Source organism: Nelusetta ayraudi, unplaced genomic scaffold, assembly GCF_046127955.1.
Source record: "Nelusetta ayraudi isolate G7.1 ecotype Tasmania unplaced genomic scaffold, CSIRO-AGI_Nayr_v1 ptg000035l, whole genome shotgun sequence".
NCBI classification, from domain to species: Eukaryota; Metazoa; Chordata; class Actinopteri; order Tetraodontiformes; family Monacanthidae; genus Nelusetta; species Nelusetta ayraudi.
Window position 1 is genome coordinate 696,067 of NW_027466085.1, and position 24,947 is coordinate 721,013.

The window sequence follows — 24,947 nt, forward strand, 5'->3', positions numbered from 1 at the left end:
AAAATTAAATTAAATTAAAGATTGCCCACGAGTCTTTGATCTCGAGTCGAGTCAATTCTCGAGTCTTTTAGGGTCGAGTCCGAGTCGAGTCTGGAGTCTCCAAAAATGCGACTCGAGTACGACTCGAGTACGAGTCTTTAACTCGAGTCCCCATCTCTGGGTACTGGTATGGGCAGGTATTGTTAAAGATGAGCAGTTGGACCTTTTTGGGTTGATTATGGACTCAAAATCAACTCTCAGACCTACTGCCAATTTTTAGAAGACACTTTCTTCAAGCAGTGGTACAGGAAAAAGTCTGCATCTTTCAAGAGGACTTTGATTTTATGCAAGACAATGCTCCATCACATGCATCAAAGTATTCCACTGTGTGGCTGGCCAGTAAAGGCCTTAAAGATGAAAAACTAATGACATGGTCCCCCTTTTCACCTGACTTAAACCCTATTGAGAACTTTTGGGCCGTTCTTAAGCAGGACATTTAGAGTAAAGGTAAACAGTGCACCTCTCTGAACAGTGTTTCGGCAGCTGTACAAAAAGTTGATTCTGACCAGATCAAGAAACTGACTAAACTCCGCGAATGGAAGGCTTGTGAATGTTATTGAAAAGAAGGGTGGCTATACTGGTGACTGTTTTTTTTTTTAATTATTATTATTAATATTCGGGACTGAGCCTCAGCGAAGGCCTGCTCTCATCATTATTATTATTATTATTATTATTATTATTATTATTATTATTATTATTATTATTTCTGAAATGTTTATTTGTTAATTCTGAGGGTTTTTTTTTATTCTCACTTTAACATGTAAAAATAAACAAGTGAGATGCGAAAATCTTTGTTTTTCATTTAGTTGCATAATAATTGTGCACACTAATAGTTTCCGAATAATGGTGTACATAAAGATATTCTCATAAGAAAGCCAGAACTTTGAACAGAGCAAAAGCACTCTAGATGTACAATAGCAAAATTAATCCTCAAAAATACAACTTGCCTAATAATTGTGCACACGGTGTAGACGGTACCGCTGCGGTTCCGACCCGACTCTGTTCATGACAGACAGAATCTTCAGACATCAAGAACCTGATTCTAACTCCACTTCTAGTTTGGTGGCCTGCAGTGCTGGGATGTTTTGTTTTGTCTGTCACTGTGGTCCATTGAAGCAGCTCCAGAGAGTTCTTCCTACACACAGAGATGTGAAGGTGTGAATGGTGTTAGTGAATGGAACTCACTCTGCTGTAGGTAGTACATGGTGGCGACGCCTCCACCAGTCAGTACAGTGGTGAAGATGGTGAGCTGCTGCAGCTGAGAGGTAGACACCCTCATCTTCTGCTTCCTCTGCAGACTCTTCCAGTGAGCTCACAGGACAAACTGTTGCACAGAAGATCATGTGGAGATCCACAGTGGGACATTTCAAAGAGATGGTTGCTTCTTCAAGACCATGGTGCTCATCAACAGACACACTACACTATTGATTTTATTATGTTAATGACTTTGTAAAGTGTCTGAGGTTTCTAAAATGTGCCATACAAATAAAATGTATTAATATCTATCTATCTATCTATCATGCTTGATTACTACTATTACTGATGTACTACATCTGCTGAAGTTCCATAGGCTGTCTAATACATTCAATGAGTGTTTGTGACCAGTGTATTCTTTCTAATGATCCATGAAAATACGTGTGAACGAAGTGAAAATACACCAGGCCAGGCAGAAAGTACCGCGCCGCACCGGTAGGGGGCAGTGACGTGCCGGGAGGCTGATGACTGACCGACTGACAGCGCTATCAGGTGCAGTCAGGCACAGACGTAATAAATGAGTGAATGACGGTGGCCAACAGAGGTACAACACCGCCCCCAAGTGGTGAGCACTAAACAACACATGTGTGGGAGCTTTCTGACAGTGGCCACCTCTCTTTGAGCTGCAGCCAGTGATGGTCTTCATCCAATATGAGGGAGGTGTGGGAGACCACACCTCCCTCATATTGTTGTTCTGCATCCTTTCTTCATTTTTCCTTCTGTGCTGCTCCCTCGCCTCCTTGACTTGGACTCTGAGTTCCCTCTGGACCCGCTGGAACTCCTGTCGCTCAGCATCTTTGAAGACCTTCTCCTTGTTCAGAAGGTCCTTGATGTCGCTGGTTCTCCAGGGCTTGTTGTTGGCAAAGCAGCGTCCAGATCCAACTTGAACAACAGCGTCCATACAGAAGTTTCTAAAGTCCGTAGTGCAGTCAACCATCTGGTCCATGTTGTGGTTGTGAGAGCCCTGCAATGCGTCCCAGTCTGTGGAGTCAAAGCAGTCTTTCAGAGGCTGCTCCATGTGACCAGCCTCTCTGTCGTGCCTTGTCTTGTCCAGTGGGTGAAGGGCCTGGGTTCTGGTCCAGGGCCTGGTTCTGGTACTCTCTTGTCCTGGGGGTCCCCATCCATCCGGGGGCCAGGTTGTGCTTCCTGTCCTCCATCCAGGGGTGTCTGCCTCCCAGCCCTCTGGTCCTGGCTCTTCGGGGGGCTGGTGGCCTCTGGCCAGGGGGGCTCACTGCTCTGGACCTCTTCCCCACCGGCTCTGAGTTCATCTGTTTACTATTTGAATGAGTTCATTTTTGGATCATTAATTATGTAAACTAATATCTGTTGTTGTTTGGACACAATACCTGTACATTGTTGCCAGTTGCTCTCCCAAGCCCTCACTTCCATCCAATTTTTTCTCTCTTTTTCTCTCTCTGTCCCTCCCTCAGTCCTGGCCACAATATCACTCCATCCATCAAAATAGAATCAAAGCAGTCATCAGGTCCTTCCTGAACCCACCCGTGTCATTCACACCCTGGGCTCACAAGCTCCGCCTTTGAGAATCAAATCTGTCAGCCATCATGAAGACATTCAGACACACTTCTGCTGCTCATGATGGCCAGACAGGACAAGGGAAAAAAAAGATTCCCCTCTGTCATTGTCAAGAAACATTTGAACATTGACACCATCACCTACCCTCACATATATTTGTATTTGTATTGATTTATTGAGCACAATTTAAAACAAGGAGGGAACAAAGCCCAAAGGGCTTGAACAGAGAGTTCTACTCCCATCATCTACAATCAATCCAAAGTCAAATGTCAACATAGGAAGAGAATCATTTCAAACAACAGACAACAATATAGAATACATTGAACAGTTCAAACACAAGGAGATGTTTTTTCAGTCAGTATATTTGCAGAACACACACAGTGTGTGTTGAGGCCAGTCAGGTTATTGATTCATACACTCTCATCCTTTCATTGTTTGCTGAGGGCTTCTGTTAACTGCTGTCTCCCTCCTCCACAGTCACTGGGTCGGAACCAGAGCTGCTCTCAAGTGCTGCTGATAGAGCTAACAGGAAGTAGCCATCTGCACAGGGCTGCTGCTGATAGTGGAGCATCACGTGTGCTTCAGTAATCATCCAATCAGGAGTGTTGTGCTATGACTTTGAGGTTGACTTGTCAGGGGGAAGCAGTGGAATTGTGTGTATTTTTGTTTTGCTTGTGAGAGTGATGGTAGGGAGCCTCTAATGTTGACTGAAGGCCTTCTATTGGCTGCTTTTGTCATTTGCCACTTCATTGTGGGTTGGTCCAGAGGGAGGGGCATGCTAGTTAAAAGCTGACCACCAAGGCTCAGGTGGTTGTGATGAGGCAATTCAAAGCAGAAACAAGGCATTGAAAGTCTTCAAACAGAATCTTAATGATCAGAGTCTTATTGTATATCAAAGATCACAAGCCAGGGTAGGAAGAATCATAAAGTGTACAAAGAAAGAGTATTGGCAAAGGTTTTGTCACTCAGTAGGGACTAGTGTTTTCAATTCAAGAGGAGCAATTTGTCATCTCAATTGAAGCATCCAGTATTCAGAGACATTTTGCTTTTCATGCTGAGCTACGTGAAAACTCTGAAGTCACTTCTACTGATCTTTTGGGGCCGTTGGAGTCTCTGTCCATGGTGGGACTCGAACCAACAACCTTGTGATTCACAGTTAGTTGTCTTATTAACTGAGCCATCTGTGGGCTGATGGGATGCAGCTCCTGGAGAACTGATTGAAGCTCTTCTCTGAACAGTTGAAAAAATTTGCATACAATGTTGTTTTTTTCCAAGTACAAAGAATTTTAAATACTTTCATTAAAAGTTATAGCAAAATCTCTACATGTCTGAAAACCAGAAAAAAACACATGCTATAGTATAAAGTACAAATATACACAGTAAAAACCTGGTCATGTGGTACCAAGTGGGATTTGAACCCACATCTTCTACAACCACAGTGAGAGCGTTAGCCTACTGAGCTAACCACCTTGTTAGCCAGAGCACTGTGGAGGTCAATAGGTCACCCTGTTCATACATCCCATTATACAGCCCACTGCTTCTGGTAAACACGTGACTATAAACTGTGTCATTATATCATACAGTGACCTATATATGATTGATTTGATGCTGATGATCTTCTATTATTCATCACTGATGAGGAAATGAGTTGAAGAATCTTTGGTTTTGGCAACTTGTTGTCCTTTGTTGTGTGTCTGTGTCGCTGCTTGTCAGTGTGTGTCAGTGTGTGTGTGTCAGTGTGTGTCAGTGTGTCAGGTGAAGCACTGAGGCCTCTGTAGTTCTTTGCTTTCTCAGCGCTGAAGACGGTCTTGTGGGGACCAATGCTGACTCCCAACACAGAGCTCCCCCTTCCCTCTTTTCAAACTCTGTTTGAATTCCATTTTCAAAGAGTGAGGAGAATTTTCTTTCCTCTTCATTGTATCTAAAAGGCTTCAGCTCCACTTGTTGTGTTGCACTTGTACAAAGTGACTGTGGCTGTTTGTTTCTCCTGCAGAGTCCAGTGTTGAAACGCACCAATGTCAAGTCACTGCTGTCTATTGATGTAGTGACATCCCTCCACAGCCCTCAGGAACCTGCTTAGCAGGTTAGCAGGTTAGCTCAGTGGGTTAGCCTGCTTACTGTGGTGCTGAAAACCAGGGTTCCAATTCTGGTTGTTGGTTCAATTCTGAAGCAAAGCCTCTTTTGTTCTCTTGCTACTTTGAACCAAGCCCAACTCCAACACTAAGTGAGCCTCTAATCCAGGGGTGGGCAAACTGTTTGACTGGTGGGCCATAATGGCTTCTACAATATGACAGAGGGGCCGCTTTCTCATTGGAGGAAGATATATATCAGGGGATGTGTAGACAACATGTTGCTTTAATGGCAATTAAATAATGAACACAACAAAATAATTGTTTTCATTGTTTTCTATTTCATGACTTAATGACTATTAATATAATTCCTTCAAGTTTGGTCGGCCGGATTGGAGAGTGTAATTGGCCGCATATGGCCCCCGGGACGTAGTTTGACTTCAAACCTGGATCCTCTGACATAATTCCTCCCTTCTGAACAGGCCAGAGGTGGAATCATCTTTATATGACCTTCCGTTCCTGAAATACACGTCTTTGACCTATGAATTTGACCTTTGACCCGGTTCCAACCGTCTGACCCCTGATTCAATTGTTCCGTTACAATCAGGCTCCCTGAAACTGGGAGGGTGGGCGGAGTTTCAACTCAACAACAGGAAGGTAAAGTCAGTGAATGTGGCTTTGAACAGTGCCACTGATCCCTCTGGCCCTGCGCTTTTCAAAGCCTCCACTGGGGGGCGCCAGAGGACTGCAGGGGAGGCGAGCGTGAAAAGTGCGGCATCCTATTGAAAGTGAAGCCAAAGTTGAACGATGAAGCGGCGGGAAAAGCAACAGTGTCCATAGTGATGATGAAAGTCTCTGACTACAGTTGATGTGTTGATGATTTGATTGGAGGAATTGCACCAGCAGCCTCAGAATGAAGACATGAGTTGACTGGAGAACTGGAGGAGCTTTCAATGCATTGAAAAATATGTTGAAAAACACTGCGATATTTATTAGAATGTGTTTCAAAGAGATGGTAAAGCATGCAGATGATAAAATGTGTTGAAAAAAGACATTGAAGATCAAACACAAAGGATTATTAAAATGTTATTGAAATATACACGTTTAAGAACATACACATGTGAAAGATGCTTACAAAAATACACATGTGTACAACATTTATTGTTGAAACCTTTTTTTTAATTAACAAAGCAATGAGAATAACAGTAGTAATGGACCTACCTTGACCTCTGACCCTTCACCTTTGACCCTGAGAGAGAGAGATTATTTCAAGTCGTGTGTGTGTGTGTGTGTGTGTGTGTGTGTGGCCAGCAGAGGGCAGTGTTACTGCAGCTTGCAGTCATTTGCAGCCATTTTCAAGCAGTGGCTCCAGTGCTTGGATGTTTCCCACAAGCTTCATTTGTCCATCACTACTTTGTCCTGCAGTGTGTTCTGCTCCTTGTGCAGTTTCTCCCACTGTTTTCCTGCCACTGCTTCTGACACAATGTTTGCTGCCCTTGTCTTTTGATGGAGTGAGCAGCTCCTTGAGGACCAGACCATCTTCACCTCTTGCACTCCAACTGCTCCTGGGAGCCACAGCCACACTGGATGCACCCTGGCAGAGAGAGAGGGGCGTGGCTGCACTTCAGCTCAACACAGCGTCATGTGATTTCAGGGAAGTGGGAGCAGAAACACTGATCAGAGAATCTAAGAATCAGAAAATATCCCAAGAGCACCTCAAAGTCCAAGTGCGTCTCCGTCTGGCTGCATGTTGGCTGGAGGCAGCAGCAGCAGCAGCAGGAGTCCTCCTCTCTGTTCACAGAGGGTCGCTCTAGGTGGACACAGGTGGCTTCTTTCACTCCTCTCTCAAACCATCTGTCTTCTGTGTCTAAAATCTGGACCTTTGAGTCTTGGAAGGAGCGGCCTTTGTCCCGGAAATACAGATGAACCGCTGACTCAACAGAGCTGTTGATGACAACACCTGCTTGATCATCAACACCTGATGTTGAAAAATCAACACCTTGCTATTGGTCGGTCCCATCAGCCTTGGCCCCGCCCACACCTTCACTGGTAATCTGATTGGATGTTGGTTCTGGGATTGGATGGAATCTTGGAAACGGGTTGAAAAGGGAAAGAAGGATTCTGAAATGGGATTAGATGATGTAATCCAATCCTAATTTTAATCTGGATCAAAGCTTCAGTTTGTGTTGTTCAAAACATTTCAGTAGGATGTGGAGAACTTTGACCCAAAAAGAACTGTATTATCCTGATCCCAACTCGGGGTGGGATTTCAAGGTGAATTTCAGGAAGGAAATGAGCAAAACTTTAACATTGGTCAAATAACCAATTTGTATCATTTTAGCAGAGGCCCTTCAGGCAGGCAGGCAGCAGTCATTCAGAGTTGGAGCATTTCTATCTGGCTGTACCCCAGAGAAACAATGGAAGGCCTCAGATGACTGGAGTATTGATTTGAGAATCCACATATTGGACGGATCAATATTTTAGTCCTAATCTGCTCAATAGTGTCATTTCCCATCATGCCCCTCTCACCAGTCAAGCCGTCCCGCTGCCAATACTGGTAAAGACACGACATATAAATTTAAATATTGAAGTTTCACATAAAGTATCCAGTTTTTAACGTAGGATTTTACTTATTTGATCATCCAACAGCATTGTTAGATGGCGAACCAATGGCTTGATACTATAAAAACGTCACTTCCGGGGTTGGCCAGCCGTAGGGAACGGTGGTGACGGAACGAGGAAATACACTGAAGGCTAGACCGTCCCCAGTGGTTACCGGGGAGGCGGGGTTTGGTCCGTCCTTCTAGGCTGGGTCCTCGAAGAACACTTCCTTCAGACAGAGGACACTTGGACTGAAGGGTGCACACCCTGAATTGAGACACAGCACATATGTGACGGAGAGTCTGCTTCTCATCAGCAGTGAATCCATCATCTTCACTCAACAGCAGTGAATGTCTCTGATGATGCGTTCAAGGACTGAAGTGTGAGTGCTGACTTCTGCCGTCTCTTCTTCTCTCCTCACATGGAAGTGATGTGTTCACGTTGAGGGAGGATCACTTGGTCCTGAGGATGGGGGGAGGGCTCTTCCAGAGTGCAGCCAGTAAGGGGCATTAGAGGCTCGGCCTCCTTGTTGTCCTCAGGAGCTGACAGGAAGTGTCACATCCCTCAACAAGTGTCCAGTCTCATCACGTCAGGGAGAAACAGGTGCAGCTCTTCAAAGAGGAAATCACATTTTTCTCACCGTCATCATGGACTGCGAACAAGTGATGGCAACTGTAGTTCTGGAAAGAGCCGCCAGGGGGCGCCCTCGAGTCAGAACTACCTTCTACTGCAGACTGTACAGAGAAATGAACACATGCTGAAAAAATAACACATTGATTAACAGGCAGATATTTCAGACAGGTCACTCTATAATATGTCAATAAGAAACAATGTGTTCAAATGTGGCCTTGAACCTTCAAACCTTCCTATGACGCGTCGGTCCTCGCAGCTCCCAGTTCTGCCACTGAGGGGCGCTGTTTGACCAGTTTTTGCTTGTTTGGTTTTGTTTGTAGCCACAATGCAAGCATCAGTTGTATCATACTGGGGAGTTGATCTTTCTGCCTGGCAACAAGACATTTCCAGCCATCCATGACGGGCGCAACGTGGTGGCTAAAAGACGGCGTCATTAACGGCTGCGCTCCATTCTTTGTGGGTCAAATTCTTTGATTGTGAAGCTGCATGAAGGGATTGAATTTAGAAAAGAGAGCAAAAGACAAGAAGTGATTTGTGAAGAGCCCACTAGGAGGCCAGCAGGCTGTCAGTTAGTGTTGATGGAGACAATGATTCCATCCAACTAATGATGGAGTCAGAAAAACAGCTGACAAGTGATGGACACCAACAACTGATCCACTCACTCAAAGCCAAAGTGTCTCCACAGGAAGACGGAGGGGAGTCCTGGTGGTGAGAAGCAGCTGAAGGAGCTTCTACAGCGGCAGCAGCAGCAGCAGCAGCAGCAGGAGGAGGCCAGGATGAGCTGGACGTCCTCGTTATACAGAAGGTTCATTGGCTCATTCTGGGACCGGTCTGCTCCATCAGGTGAGTCCTCGTGTCTTCAGTGTGGAGCAGCACTGCAACCTGCCAGTCACAGCCAGACTGATCACAGTAAGACTGTCCACCGGCACCTCCTTCACTTCTCCCTCTGAGATCACGTCAGGACCTCCAGTGAGAAGATTCACTGAGGGACGTTGAGAGCAAACAGTCACACAGCAGCTTCACCACAGCAGCTGAGAAGTTGTGGAGAGAAAATGATGCTCACACTGTCACACTGATGTTTTCTTCTCCAACCTTTTCTCTGCTCCAGAGGCTGATGATGATCTGCAGGAGCTTCTACAGCAGCAGAAGATCAGTCTGGAGAGGAGATGTGAACGTGCGACTGAAGGTGAAGAAGCAGGAAGTCAAACCCTCCTCAACAGCATCTACACTGACCTCTAAATCACTGAGGGACTGAGTGAGGAGGTCAACAGAGAGCATGAGGTCAGGCAGCTGGAGACCAACAAGACCAAGAAGACCACAGAGACAAAGAAGACCAAGAAGACCAAGAGGACCACCAAGACCTCTGAGACCATGGAGACCAAGAAGACCAAGAAGAGCCTCCACGACCGTCCAATCAGGTGCAGCCAGATCTTTGAAGCCTCACCTGAGCAGCAGGGACTCAGAGTCAGAGTGGTGCTGACCAACGGCGTCGCTGGGGTTGGAAAAACCTTCTCAGTGCAGAAGTTCACTCTGGACTGGGCCCAGGGCCTGGAGAACCAGGACCTTCATCTGGTGCTTCCTCTCTCATTCAGGGAGCTCAACTTGGTCAAAGAGCAGCACTACAGTCTTCTGGAGCTTCTCCATGTTTTCCATCCAACGTTAGAGAAGCTCACAGCAGAGCAGCTGCATGTCTGCAAACTTCTCTTCATCTTGGACGGCCTGGATGAAAGCAGACTGGCTCTGGACTTTGAGAAGAACCAGGTGGTGACTGACGTCACTCAGAAGAAGTCAGTCAGCGTCCTGCTAACAAACCTGATCAGAGGAGATCTGCTTCCCTCGGCTCTGCTGTGGATAACTTCCAGACCTGCAGCAGCCAATCAGATCCCTCCGTCATGTGTGGACAGGCTGACAGAAGTACGAGGCTTCACCGATGACCAGAAGGAGGAGTATTTCAGGAGGAGGTTCAGAGATAGAGGAGATGTGTCCAGCAGGATCATTTCCCACATCAAGTCCTCCAGGAGCCTCCACATCATGTGTGAGATCCCAGTCTTCTGCTGGATCACTGGAGAACTGGAGAGCATGTTGAGCTCAAAGCAGAGAGGAGAGCTGCCCAAGACCCTGACTGACATGTACTCACACTTCCTGCTGGTCCAGACCAAGAGGAAGCAGCACAAGTATGGAGGAGGTCCACAGGAGCTGACGGAGGCTGACAGGGAGCTTCTTCTGAAGCTGGGCCAGCTGGCATTTGAACATCTGGAGAGTGGAAACATCATGTTCTACAGTGAAGACCTGGAGAAGTGTGGTCTCAGTGTGACTGAAGCCTCTTTGTACTCAGGAGTTTGTACAGAGATCTTCAGAAGAGAGAGTGTGATCTTCCACAAAACCGTCTACTGCTTCGTTCATCTGAGCGTCCAGGAGTTTCTGGCTGCAGTCTTCAGCTTCCACTGTCACACCAACTGGAAGAGGACAGAAGATGGTCACTCTGGAGAATCCCTGGATGAGTTCCTTCAGAAGATGATGAAGAAATCCCTGCAGAGTCCAAATGGTCACCTGGACTTGTTTGTTCGCTTTCTCCATGGACTCAGTCTGGAATCCAACCATAGACTCTTAGGAGGCCTGCTGGGTCTCACTGACAATCATACAGGAACCTTACAGAAGGTCATCAACAACCTGAAGGAGCTGAACACTGGTGATGTTTCTCCTGACAGAAGCATCAACATATTCCACTGTCTGCTGGAGGTGAAGGATCAGTCAGTGCATCAGGAGGTCCAAGAGTTCCTGCAGTCAGAGAACAGATCAGAGAAGGGACTCTCAGCCATCCAGTGTTCAGCTCTGGCCTACATGCTGCAGATGTCAGAGGAGGTTATGGAGGAGTTGGACCCCAGCAAGTACAACACAACCTGGGAGGGAAGATTGAGACTGATTCCAGCTGTGAGGAACTGCAGGAAGGCTGTGATACGTTCAGTAAGGTATGTAAACACTGTGTGTGTGTGTGTGTGTGTGTGTGTGTGTGTGTGTGTGTGTGTGTGTGTGTGTGTGTGTGTGTTGAATTGTGAGTCAATGATGAAGAATAATGTCAAGCATATTTTGTTGAGTTGCACTTCTCTTTTTTTCCTTTTTGATTTTGTCTGACTAATTATTCCAGCTAATCTTATGGACTGTATAGGAGAGGCAAGAATCAGCTTGGGCTTCAGCCTGCTGCTTTTTCCTTCACACAGTTGTTATGTTTTTGTTGTTGTGAGTCTTTATAATGTGTACATTTGTTTGGGAAGCTTCTTTTTCATTGTTGTCAGTTGATTGCACAAGATTGATTGAATTTACACTGTCAACCAAAATCAACTCTTCAATCATTCATGATGAAGATGATGGTGATGGTGGTGATGATGATGTTGATGATGATGATGATGATGATGATGATGATGGAGGTGATGATGATGTTGATGTTGATGATGATGATGATGATGATGATGAGGATGATGAGGATGATGGAGGTGGTGATGACGATGGTGATGATGATGGTGGTGATGATGATGATGGTGATGAAGATGATGATGGTGATAATGATGAAGATGATGATGATGGTGGTGGTGATGATGATGATGATGATGATGATGAAGATGATGGTGATGAAGATTATGATGATGGTGATGATGATTATGGCGGTGATGATGATGGTAATGATGATGATGATGATGATGATGATGATGATGGAAGCAGCAACTTCTCATTCTGCTCTCCTTCATTCAGTGTTCAACTCTCAGATCTTCACTGTGCAGTGGTGTCTTCAGCTCTGCAGTCCAGCCCCTCCCACCTCACACTGCTGGACCTGAGCTGGACAATCCTGAAGGATCCTGGAGTGAAGCTGCTCTGTGCTGGACTGCAGAGTCCAAACTGCAGACTGGAAGTTCTCAGGTCAGTTCCTGCTTTCTACTGGTGGACAGTGCGTGTCAGCAGATGACAACTGGTGTGTAACGCTGCTCAGTGTGAAGACTTTGAAGCAGATATTAAAGACTCATCTAGACAAAGTGGATGTTGTTGATATTTTCATGTCAACAATCTGCAGCCAGAAAAGACTTTGGACGGTGGAAGAAAGTGTGGAAAATGTCTCCAGTCACTTGAGAGCTCAACGGAAGTTGTTGATTGGTGATGAAGGTCACATGACTGAGCAGAAGATCCTGTGAAGAAATATTAGAGGCAGATTAATAGTGCAGCAGTATTTCTTCATCTTGTCCTTTGAATGTGTTTGACTTGTAACGAGACTCTGATGACTGAAAACAGCCACAAGCACACAAAGGACTCACTGATTATTTTCCATCTTCACTGCTGATTGGCTGCACACTGACTGACACACTGCTGTTGTTATTGTGTTGACAACACACTGGCACAATGACTCCTTTGAGGGAATGACTCAGTGATTCTGGATCATCAACAGGGAGAAATGACTCTGAATATGACATTTACACCATGGAAGGAATCAAATATTCATTCTTTATTCAGGTTGGAGAGGTGAGTGACAACCAGCTGCAGGATTCAGGAGTGAAGGAGCTGAGTGGTTTTCTGCAGAGTCCAGAATGTAAACTGGAGACTCTGAGGTCAGTTCACTCTTCACTTCTTCACTCTACAACTTCTATCACTCTTGTTATTGTTGTCATGTCACTTCACTGCTGTTGGAAATTCAATTTGCAGTCACTGGTTTGTGTTTGAAATGAGTGAAATTGGGTTTAAAGGTCCAGTATGTAAAATACTGCAATCTAATGGTCAGATTTCAGATTGCAGCGCTCACTCACTCGCCCTCTCTCCCTCCCTCTCTGTTTCTGTCGTGTCAGATTCTGAAGTCCACATTTCACTTTGATGTTCAGAGTGATGACACCCTGGAAAAACTCTCCATCATTATAAACTCTCCATCATTTATTCTACATTCAGGTTGGACAGCTGCAGGTTGTCAGAGCTCAGCTGTGATTGGCTGCTCTCAGCTCTGAAGTCCAACCCCTCCCACCTCAGAGAGCTGGACCTGAGTCTCAACCAGCTGCAGGATTCAGGAGTGAAGGTGCTGAGTGGTTTTCTGCAGAGTCCAGACTGTAAACTGGAGACTCTGAGGTCAGTTCACCCTCTTCACTCTACAACTTCTATCACTCTTGTTATTGTTGTCATGATTTTCACTTGACTGGGCCCTGTTGCAGGAAACTAGGATGAGGGATTAAGCCGGGATATCTTGGTTATCCTGGATCAATTGATGTTTGATGTGGTTGCACAACAGTGGGATAGGTGGAAGTGAGATATGTTCCGCTAGAAGTTACCGTGGAGATTTATTGTGTGGAGTGAGCTGCTCCAGACCAGGCTGAGTTCCAGGATCTAATTCATCCTTGTCTCAGTCAACAGTCACCACCAGTGGAAGGCAGTGCTTCTTCCACTCAACACTGCACATTGTTATCACATTCACCTCCAGCCACTGTCATTATTTCAAGCTTTGGAATCATTTCATTTCAATCATGATAAAGAAATGAGTTGAGATCATATTGCAATCATTGGATCATTTCTAACATGACTTCTACTTTGCCATGCATCCTATATAAAAATACACATCCCATAGAAAGATGAAGACACATCAAAGAGTAACATGAGCTTGTTTTTGTGACAGTGGACGGTCCTGTCACTATGCCTCCAATTGATCATGCGCCCTGGCTGCTTGGCCAAGGGAAGATCCCTTTGGCTGAATGCTTGGTGCGCATGACTATGACCTGGGAGTCTGGGCTTCCAAGCTCGCGAGCTTTGAAAGTTCGAGAGTCTGGAGACTCATGGAGATGGCAGCTCGATAGAACGGCTCCCGAAAGAACCGAAGAAATCACAGACCTACCCCCATCCAGTTGAGTAATATAATTTCCACATACCACGGTAAACGTAGAGAGGGGGTAAGACGACAAACGAAGCCCCTGCTTCTATATAACAATCGGCGAGAGAAAGGAAGTAGTTACAGCTAACTCCGTGAAGCCACGGGCTAACGAAAAAGCGAGGACGAGATGGCTAGCTTAGAAGTGTTACTAGAAGAACTGAGAGGTTTCCGTCAGGAAAACAACGAACAACTGAAGTCTATCAAGGAGGAAATTAATAAAACGAATGCAAGAATCAGCGAAGTGGAGGAGCGGGTGGAGAAAAATGAAGAGAGGACTCTAAACACGGAGGAAGTGTTAACCGGGCTGCTAAAGTTACACGTGAAGCTGGAAGAAAAGCTAACGGACCTGGACAGTCGATCTCGTCGGGAAAATGTCAGGATCTACGGTGTTCCGGAGGGGTCCGAGAAGGACTCGGAGTCGATGACTACATTTGTGGAGACCTTACTGAAAGAGGGGCTCGGTCTGGTCGAGAACGCGGCAGACGTGCGGATAGAAAGAGCACATCGGGCGCTGGGACCGCAACCCCTGAAGAATGTATCACCACGTTCAATACTTGTGAGGTTTTCGAGCTTCAAAATGAAAGAGTCTGTACTGCGCAAGGCTTGGCAACAAAAGGGACTCTTTTGGCGTGAAAAGCGAATAAATCTCGACCACGACTACCCACCAGCCATTCTCAGAAAACGACGAGAGTATATGGAGGTTCGTAGGGCTCTGAAGGAGAACGGGGTCTCGTTCCAGACCCTTTTTCCGGCAAGATTGCGAGTGAGATATGAAGAAGGGCCCAGAACCTACGACAACATAGAGGAGGCTACGGAGGACATGGTCAAAAGAGGTTACAAAGTGAAAGTCATCTGTTCACCTGATTCCCTGAAGGAGCAGATCGAGCGGCTGACCTGGACTAGGACAGGAGGGAGAAGAGAGAAAGGCGCCTCCAGCTCTTCAAGAGAAGTCAACTACAAAGAGAGGCTCCGGGCATTTAGGAGAACATCACCACCAGCTCCTTGAGAACTGAAGGATACCACGTTTTTCCTCTTGAGGTACACTTCTCAGATAGAAATTTCTACATAGGCTAAGTTAAAGATGATAGTTTCACAAAAAGGTTTGTCAGGGTCCATCCGGAACTGTGCTGCTGCCACCTGAAGGGCCCTCACCAATAGATTTGGGAGGACATTCCCTTCCGGGCTGTCACCAAGAAGCTCAACAGGGTCTAGGTTATGGACCCCTGTTTGGAAGCCAAGCTTGTTTTGTTTTGTTTTTTGTTTTTTTGTTTTTTCATTGTGCAGTGAGTATGTATGTTCTTGCTTTATCTGTTCATGTTCTTTTAGTTCTAGTGGGCTTGAGGGGGCTCTCCAATGTGATTGGTGAAATGGAAGACATCACTTAAATGGAAAGAAAACAACTGAAGGTGGTTTCATTCAATATAAATGGTATGTATAATCCGATAAAAAGATGGAAGATTTTATCTAAATTAAAGAAAGAAAAGGTCCAAATAGCTTTTCTGCAGGAAACCCACCTAGACGATTCCGAACATGCCAAGTTGAATAAGATGGGATATAAATATGTGTATTTTTCTTCCCATGCTTCGGGGAGGCGAAGAGGGGTGGCAACTTTAATATCAAGTACCCTGCACTTTGAACATATTGCAGAACATAAAGACAAGGAAGGCAGATTTGTTTTGACTACAGGGAAAATTGATGGCGTCCTGATAACTCTTATTAATGTTTATGCTCCACCTGGTAGCGACTGGACCTTCTATAGACACATATTTGAAATGACAGTAACAAAAAGTCAAGGGGTATTGATATATGCCGGGGACTTTAATGTTAGATTAAACCCGAATTTGGATTCGTCTAATGTAAAATCTGATACACAAACTATCAGTAAAAGAATCAGAAACATGTTAGAAGAAACTGGATTGGTGGATGTATGGAGAGTTAAAAATCCATGTCGTCGGGATTACACGCATTACTCCCCTCCATACAAAGTATACTCACGCATAGATTATTTTTTCATGCTCAAAGATGATATTCATAGGATAGAAAAATGTGAAATCGGCCAGAGCCCTAACTCGGACCACAGTCCAATTTATATGTCTTTTTTTCTGACTAAGAAAAACAGATTCACTCTCTGGAGGTTTAACACAAACTTGCTGAAAAATAAAATTATTAAAAATAATTTGAAAAATGAAATTAAAAGATACTTGGATGAAAACGACAATGAAGAGGTGGGGCCAATTATACTCTGGGACGCGTTAAAGTCGGTGATCAGGGGTAAAATAATAGCGATCTCCTCAAACGAAAAGAAAATGAGATTACAAAAACAATACAAACTGGAGGAGGAGTTAAGGAAACTCCAACAGGAGCATTCTAAAACCTTCCGGGAGGTAACAAATATTAAAATCAAGGAAGTGAAAAGAGAATTGGATGAGTTAAACACACTAGAGATACAAAACAAACTTCTCCTTACAAGACAAAAATATTATGAAGGGGGGGGAGAAATCGCTCAAGCTCTTAGCATTTAAATTACGAAAACAACAGTCAGATAGAACTATTTATAAAATACGAAACACAAATACAAATGGTGTTGAGACAGGACTGGGAAATATTCATAAATGTTTTAAAAACTTTTATCAGACCTTATATTCCCAACCCAAATTAAACAACGATCATCAGATAGACATCTTTCTTTCCCACCTGACTCTCCCTACAGTCACGAGTGAACAAAATAAAAAATTAATATCGGAGATAACCGACGAAGAACTACGAGCAGTTATTGGAAAGTTAAAAGGAGGAAAATCCCCAGGAATGGATGGTTTTACCTCCGAGTGGTATAAAGAAATGCAAGATCAGTTAATCCCTACTTTATTGAGAGCGTTTAACTGCGTTTTGAAAGAGAAAATAATCCCTCCTTCATGGAGAGACGCAATAATATCAGTAATTCCTAAGGAGGGGAAGGATAAATTGGATTGTGGTAACTACCGTCCAGTGAGTGTGTTAAATATTGATTATAAATTATTTACTGCCATATTTTCACAGAGGCTTGAAAAAATTTTACCCGACATAATACATAAGGACCAGACGGGTTTTATCAAACACAGAATGACTCAGGACAACATCAGAAAAACATTTCACATCTTGAATCACGTAGAACAAAACAAAATAGAAACTGCAATGCTGAGTTTGGACACAGAAAAGGCATTTGACTCGGTCAGATGGTCATTTCTGTATAAAGTGTTGCATAAATTTGGATTCCACCAGTCCTTAATTGATGTATTGGCGGCATTGTACGAGAAACCATCAGCTAAGATAAAAATTAACGGAGATCTATCGGAATCATTTATTTTGGAAAGAGGTACGAGGCAGGGGTGTTGTATTTCACCTCTCCTCTTCGCCCTTTTTATAGAGCCTTTGAGCCAATGGATAAGGCAGAGGCCTGACATAACAGGAGTTGCGATGGCCTCTGGTGAACAAAAGCTATCCCTGTTCGCTGATGATTTAATACTAACTATAACAAATCCAACTAAAACTATACCCATATTAATGGAGATGATTGCGGAATATGGTTCATTGTCGGGTTACAAGATTAATATCAACAAGACTCAGGTTTTAACACTGAATTATGTCCCTCCAAACAAAATTAAGAGTTTGTATAGATGGAATTGGGAGGCGGATTTCATAAAATATTTGGGGGGTTTTCTAACAAAAGAATTTTCCAGGACTTTCGATGCCAACTATGGCCCCCTAACATCAAGACTAAAAATAGACATACAGAGATGGAATGTGATCCCTTTTTTTAATTTACACTCCAGAGTTGAGTCAGTCCACGCTTGTTATATCTATTTCAGTGCTTACCTATCTTGATTCCGGAGAAACAATTTACAGAATGGGACAGATTAATATCACAATATATCTGGCAAGGGAAAAAGGCCAGAATAAGGTACAGAACACTGCAGTTGAAGAAAGAGAAAGGGGGGTTGGGTCTTCCCAACCTACAGGAATATTATCTTGCAGCTCAACTGAAACCATTAATCTATCTATGCTGTCCACAATACAATGCAGGATGGAAAGACATAGAGAGTTCCTCAGTGGAAGGTGTACCTCTCTTATCGATGTTGATGGACAAAGAACTACAAGATGATTTGATGATACCGCATGACTCGATGTTATACACAATGCTAAACTCTTGGAGAAGAATAGTGAAAATTTGCCATTTAGGTAACCAGATCAAAATGTTCAAGTGGTGCGCTTTTGACTCGGCTTTTAAACCAAACAAGAATGACGGGAGATTCAAGGGATGGATCTCAAAAGGATTAACCACCTATTATACATTTATCAAGAGGGGGGTGTTTCAGAGTTTTGAAGAACTTCAAAGGTCAAATGGGTTGGAGAAGGATGACTTCTTCAGATATCTGCAGGTTAGGTCTTACTATAATCATAATCTACAAGAAACTTGGGAAACAGCTGGACCAGGATTCTTAGAAGTGCTTTTGTCATTGTTGAAATCAGGTTCCTGTACTAAAGTTGTCTCCAAGTTATACAATGGTATTCAGCTGTTCAAACAAGTTGACACAGACTACATAAGGAATAAATGGCAAAAAGAAGGAAATTTAATTATTTCTGTTGAAAGCTGGGAAAAGATTCACAAATTTCAATGGATGACCTCAAGCTCCAATTCATGGAGGGAATTCTGTTGGAAGAACATTGTTCGGTTTTTTGTAACCCCTGCCCAGAAAAAACATCACAGCAACAGTGCTACCTGCTGGAGACAATGTAAGACAGACAAGGCAAATCATTACCATATCTTCTGGGGTTGTCCGGTGATCAAACCATTCTGGGATCAACTGTGCATGCACTTAAATAACATTTTTGTTGAGAAAATTCCTTGTAAATGTGAAGTCCTGTACTTAGGAGACATCTCATGGGATAACTGGAATTTGTCAGATAAAAAACTCATGGCAATGCTTCTGGCAGCAAGCAAAAAAACTATCACGAGAAAATGGTTGAGGACTGAAGCACCTACAATTGATGAATGGATTGATATTGTTCAGAATATTTACATTCTAGAGAAATTCTCATTCTGTCTTAAAGGTCAAAGAGACTCCTTTTTCAGGATATGGACAAAATGGACGGAATATATAAAAGCTGTAATTTCTGTAAACTGAATTTGACTGCTCTGTAAAATCATTGTCATGATACACACTGCTAGACTGGTTCATGAGATGATACACATTTTACTGTGTTTTTTTTTTTTCTTTCTTTTTTATGTTAAAAGGAATGGAGTATTATTAGCAATTATATTTTCATATCCACACTTGATGTGGACTTTATATTGTACGCAAGAGAAATGTCTGTACACTTGCTTCTCCAAATAAACAATAAATTACAAAAAAAAAGAAAGTTCGAGAGTCTGAATCCCCGTCCCAGGCGCAAATCCTCATGGAGGCTTATGAGGAGGTCAAAGATGGCCAATCCGTTAATCCCAGCTCCATAACCGGGGTCTATGGAAGGAAGCCGCGTGCATGGCGCACTGATCCAGGATAGCTTTCACCTGGCTTGATGAATCCGTGTCTTCTCATCCTGGATGGCTTTTAGTGCAACCCATGAAGCCTGGACACACGTGTTGTGGATTGGTTGAACGCTGAAGGCTTAGTGACTCATCTTCGATGACGCAATCCTACTTTGGTGCAAGGGGGCCCAGACACCAACATCATCAAGAGCCAATAATGGACTCCACAGTGCAGCACTCGTTCGCTCACCCTCCCTCTCCCATTTTATTCTGTAGAGTCAGATTCTGAAGTCGACATTTCACTTTGATTTTCAGAGTGATGACACCCTGGAAAAACTCTCCATCATTATAAACTCTCCATCATTTATTCTACATTCAGGCTGGAGAGGTGCAGGTTGTCAGAGCTCAGCTGTGATTGGCTGCTCTCAGCTCTGAAGTCCAACCCCTCCCACCTCAGACACCTGGACCTGAGTGACAACCAGCTGCAGGATTCAGGAGTGAAGGAGCTGAGTGGTTTTCTGCAGAGTCCAGACTGTAAACTGGAGACTCTGAGGTCAGTTCACCCTCTTCACTTTACAACTTCTATCACTCTTGTTATTGTTGTCATGATTTTCGCTTCACTGCTGTTGGAAATTCAATTTCCAGTCACTGGTTTGTGTTTGAAATGAGTGAAACTGGATTTGAAGGTCCAGTATGTAAAATCCTGCCATCTAGTGCCATCAGATTGCAGTGCTTACTTGCTGACGCTCCCTCTCCCCTTCTTGCCAGTGAACTACGGTAGCCTTCCAGCATCATAAAGGATGTGGTTGACAGCAAAGGTGTCTAGTTCTCTGTATCATGATAAAGTTCCATCAACACAAATATTACAACCATCTATTAGCATCACAATCAGTCATAGTCACAGCAGACAGTCCAGTGCTAGCATGATTTTCAGCTAGCGCTAGCATTAGCCACCTGTATGAGCACTTAGATACTGTAGATAGATCCGATAGATCCAGCTGGACTCAGCAGAAGGTCAAGGGTCAATGCAGGTTCTATCATCTCAGTCAGTTCAGTATTGATGAGCAAGATGCAGAAAAGATTCCACTGCATTTCAGTCACTTAGTAACCATTTGTTCTCAGCACTTGCTTTATTAGAGGATTCCAGCCTCCAACCATCAATATGAAACTGTCTCTCAAACTCATCTTCCCAACCAGCCGCCTACAAACATGGCGGTGCAAGATGGCCACGACCTTTGACCTTCTGTCTGTTTCTAGAAAGAAGCATTCTAATGGCAGGAAAAGCAGAGGACTTTTATTTTCTACTAATCAAAGACTTCAAACTATATTGACGGTTGTATATGAAGCTTTCAGCAATAAATCTGCACTGATTTTACACACTGAACCTTTGAGGCAAAATGAATCAATGAATTCCAACATTGTTAACAGCTGATCAGTGGTCACATGACTAAACAGGTTGATATAAAATATTTTATTGTGGTGATTCATTATTTCAGTATTATTGTTGTGCTTCTGATTGGTTTAATGGACATTACAGTGTTATAGACATTCATATTTTTAATTTCATATTTTTTTAATATAGTGATGAAAACTCCACTCACTCCATCATTTATTCTTTATTCAGGTTGGAGTTGTGCAGGTTGTCAGAGCTCAGCTGTGATTGGCTGCTCTCAGCTCTGAAGTCCAACCCCTCCCACCTCAGACTCCTGGACCTGAGTTGGAACCAGCTGCAGGATTCAGGAGTGAAGGTGCTGAGTGGTTTTCTGCAGAGTCCAGACTGTAAACTGGAGGTTCTGAGGTCAGTACTGGTTTGGAACCAGTGGATGATGGTTTCAGCACCAAACACACTTCATCACACATGTTGAATAAACATTGAACTGAAGGTTGATTCATATCAAAATGACATCCAGAAATATGAAAACTTCATTCTGTTCATCAGTGGTCATGTGACCAAACATCATTTCAACACACATTAGTTTTGGACTGAGGATTTAATTTCAAGGTGACATTTTCTGTAGTGTCAGATTCTGAAGTCGACATTTCACTTTGATTTTCAGAGTGATGACACCCTGGAAAAACTCTCCATCATTATAAACTCTCCATCATTTATTCTCTATTCAGGTTGATTGACTGCAGTTTGTCAGAGGTCAGTTGTGATTGGCTGCTCTCAGCTCTGAAGTCCAACCCCTCCCACCTCAGAGAGCTGGACCCGAGGTTGAACAACCTGAAGGCTTCATCAGTGAAGCCACTGATGGATCTTGTCCACAACAGAGACTATCAACTGCAGACTGTGAGGTCAGTACTGGTTTGGAAGCAGTGGATGATGGTTCCAGCACCAAAGCCAGTTGATCCCACAGCAGAGGTCCAGTGTTCCCAGTCACAGTGTGAGAGGAGGATGGTGTCGTCCAGCTGCTCCTCATTCATCCAACATCTGCTGCCAAACTGCTTCTTCTCTCAGTTCACCACCCAATTATTGATCAGTTCATCTTCATCAGGCCTCAGTATCAGTCCAACACTCCATGGTCACATGACCTTCTGATGTTCCACACTTGACATGTGACTGAGAGTCTGCTTCTTCTCACCAGTCACTCCATCATCTCCATCAACAGTCAGCGTCTCTGTGATGATGCGTTCAAGGACTGTGAGTCCTGACTCCTGCTGTCTCTTCTTCTCTCTGCAGGTGGGAGAGGTATTGAGGGAGGATGAGGAGGAGAGTGAAGAGGAGAGCTCCATCTAGTGGTGGCTGACAGAACTGCGTGTCACGACCTTTGACCCCAGTGGAGCCTGGTGGCTGGCAGACTGCTTCTCCCTACACGCTGCTGTGGTTACTCGGAGAGACGTCCCAGAAGCCACTGGTGGACCTTGCAGTGCCACATATGGACTCTTGGATTGTTCTTGGCCTTCCAGTGAAGCACTGCGTGAGCACTGGAGGTCAACCATGACTGATAGAGGTCAAAGGTCAGAGGTTTGACCAATTACAAAGACCATAATTAATTAGATTATTTTCTTTAATGGAGTCCCAGCACTAATAAATATATATTTGTATGCGTACCCATATAAGTCCATCAATGTTTAATGCACCTTTTTTCTTGAGCAGTATCTTTAAATCTCCACCTGCTTGTGTTTGCATGTTCAGGTAGATTAATGTGTATGTAGATCTATGTTAGTAGCTTCAATGTGCTGTGAAATGTGGCATCTTCACCAACACTAGTATCATTTGACTCAGGTGTCTCAGTGTTTGCAGAGTCATTGCAATAAAGCGCTCAACACCCTGGTGGTTCTGGATTGTTCTCGGGGGTTCTAAGAGCTAAACACCCTGGTGGTTCTGGATTGTTCTAGGGGGTTCTAAGAGCTAAACACCCTGGTGGTTCTGGGTGGTTCTGGATGGTTCTAGGAGTTTCTAGGGTGTTCTAAGAGCTAAACACCCTGGTGGTTCTGGATGGTTCTAGGAGGTTCTAGGGTGTTCTAAGAGCTAAACACCCTGGTGGTTCTGGGTGGTTCTAGTACAGACATGGGCAAACCCCGTCCTAATAGAGTTGCCGTATGTGACGTCATTGGCAGTCGCCTCTGTCCGGTGGGCGACTGCCAATGACATCACATACGGCAACTCTATTAGGCCAAACTACATCGGTTGATTAAGGTTATCTTTTTTTTTTCTGTCAATCCCTGGCGTATTTACGGTACTTTGTTTGTATTAATGTTGTATACACAAAATTCTCTCTCTCTCTCTCTCTCTCTCTCTCTCTCTATGTATTGTTGGATCAGATTTCCTTGTGCCGTGCTGCTGATCCGCGTGTTGGTTGAATGAAGAGTCACAGGAGAAGAATGCCAATTTAAATATGTCTTTAGTAAAGAAATCAATTGAGGGTACAAATATACAGAGCTCTGGGCCCAGTTCAGAACCCTAGCAACACCAAAGTATTGTCAGGGCATGAAGTCTGACTGCTCTCTGTCCCTTGACCCAGTCCTTTTATACAGAAAGAAAACATGCAAACACTCCCAGGTGTTGTCCTCTTCTGACTGGCTGCCCGATCTCCAGACCCAAGCCTCATTGGATGTTGGGGCAGCCTTTGATCCAAGTCTCTGATTACTGAGTGCAACAGGAAACAAGTCCTTATTTGGCAGGGAGCCAAATGATCCATCATTGGTTCCAGCGTGACCTGTTGAAATAATACAGTGCACAACATGCCTGAGGTCACAGGCTCCTCCCCCCCGTGCCTCCGATGGATCATGAGTTCTCCCCCCTGTAAATGACCGGGTTATAAAGTCTTATGGTGGTCGCAAAGTCAGTTAGCTCTCTGTCCATCCTCTGGTCCCCCATGGTCACCCTCTGCTCCCCCAGGGTGATCCGGTCCCCCAGGGTCACCCTCTGGTCACCCACTGGTCCCCCAGGGTCACCCTCTGGTCACCCTCTGCTCCCCCAGGGTTACCAGTTAGTGAGGGATGTTCTTCCCTTGGTTCCTTCTTGAGCTCTTTGTGTGACTCCTGCAACAATGCCTTTTCTCTATGAGTAGGTCAGCCAAATGATTAAACAGCTTTATATTAATAATCATGTTATTATAAACAAACATTTAAACTAATTATATTATTCAACACTAACATCTAAACTAAATATATGATTCCAACAGTATAGATATACATACAAGGTAAATCAAAATACAGGGCACATCTGTGAGCATCTGGAACTTTGGCCCTGATCCTCCACACCACACACCTTGGGATGACAGCGCCACCTACCTGGATCCTTTCAGCAGCCAGTCCATGCTCTGACCCGTTTCCACTGTGGCCTGTTGGCTCATCTGGACCGGAGTCTGGATCATCAGTGTCCAGGTTCATGGAATCTGTCAGAGTGCCGCCGTCCTGTGATGTAATGATAGAGAATCACTCTATTTATACTAATGTGCAGAACCACTAGAGTGTCATTTCTTCACTGCTGTCAGCAACAAGCATTTGGTGTCACACTGGTGTACAACACTTATGGGCTAATTAATAAGAAATGACATATTTATGAATCACCCGCAATGCCCAGATTGTTGCTGCTTATCTGCTGATATGAGCCGTCAACTGTTGCAATATAGAACCACGGGCAGGAAATTACAATGAGTGTAGAGTGTATTATAATTTAAAAGTTTACTAACGGTAGTTCTTTAAAGAATTTAGCAGGGATGGAACAGGCTAACGTGACGACGTCACTTGTAAAACGGTAGGAGCTCAACCTGCTGTACGGTGAAAACTCTGTGTTACGTTCCGTCTCGGGGGACCGAGACGCAACGTGTGGGACACCTTCCCCCACTCCCAAGCCTCATTCATTTCTCACGGCAGTTGGCAGTTTCAACAAAAACATTTATGAATCAGTAAATGAAATAAACAAAACAACTTAACCAGTGGGCAGCAAAGGCTTCAGGGTGGGCCCAGGCCAAAA

The 24,947-nt window shown here is 44.2% G+C and overlaps 1 protein-coding gene and 1 long non-coding RNA gene across 2 annotated transcripts in view; both read left to right on the forward strand.

Moving 5' to 3' along the window:
- The first annotated feature begins 8,906 nt into the window (after positions 1-8,906).
- LOC142892548 (NLR family CARD domain-containing protein 3-like) overlaps positions 8,907-24,947 on the forward strand; it is a 113,123-nt gene continuing 97,082 nt past the window's right edge. Inside the window, exon 1 of the mRNA XM_076032754.1 lies at positions 8,907-11,098. Within this exon, the coding sequence (XP_075888869.1) occupies positions 9,501-11,098 (1,598 nt within the window). The 5' untranslated portion in view covers positions 8,907-9,500. The remainder of the gene's footprint in view (positions 11,099-24,947) is intronic.
- Positions 21,651-22,654, forward strand: LOC142892550 (uncharacterized). The gene is made up of 2 exons (XR_012927452.1): positions 21,651-21,820; positions 22,215-22,654. It is a non-coding gene; the product is annotated as an uncharacterized LOC142892550 (long non-coding RNA).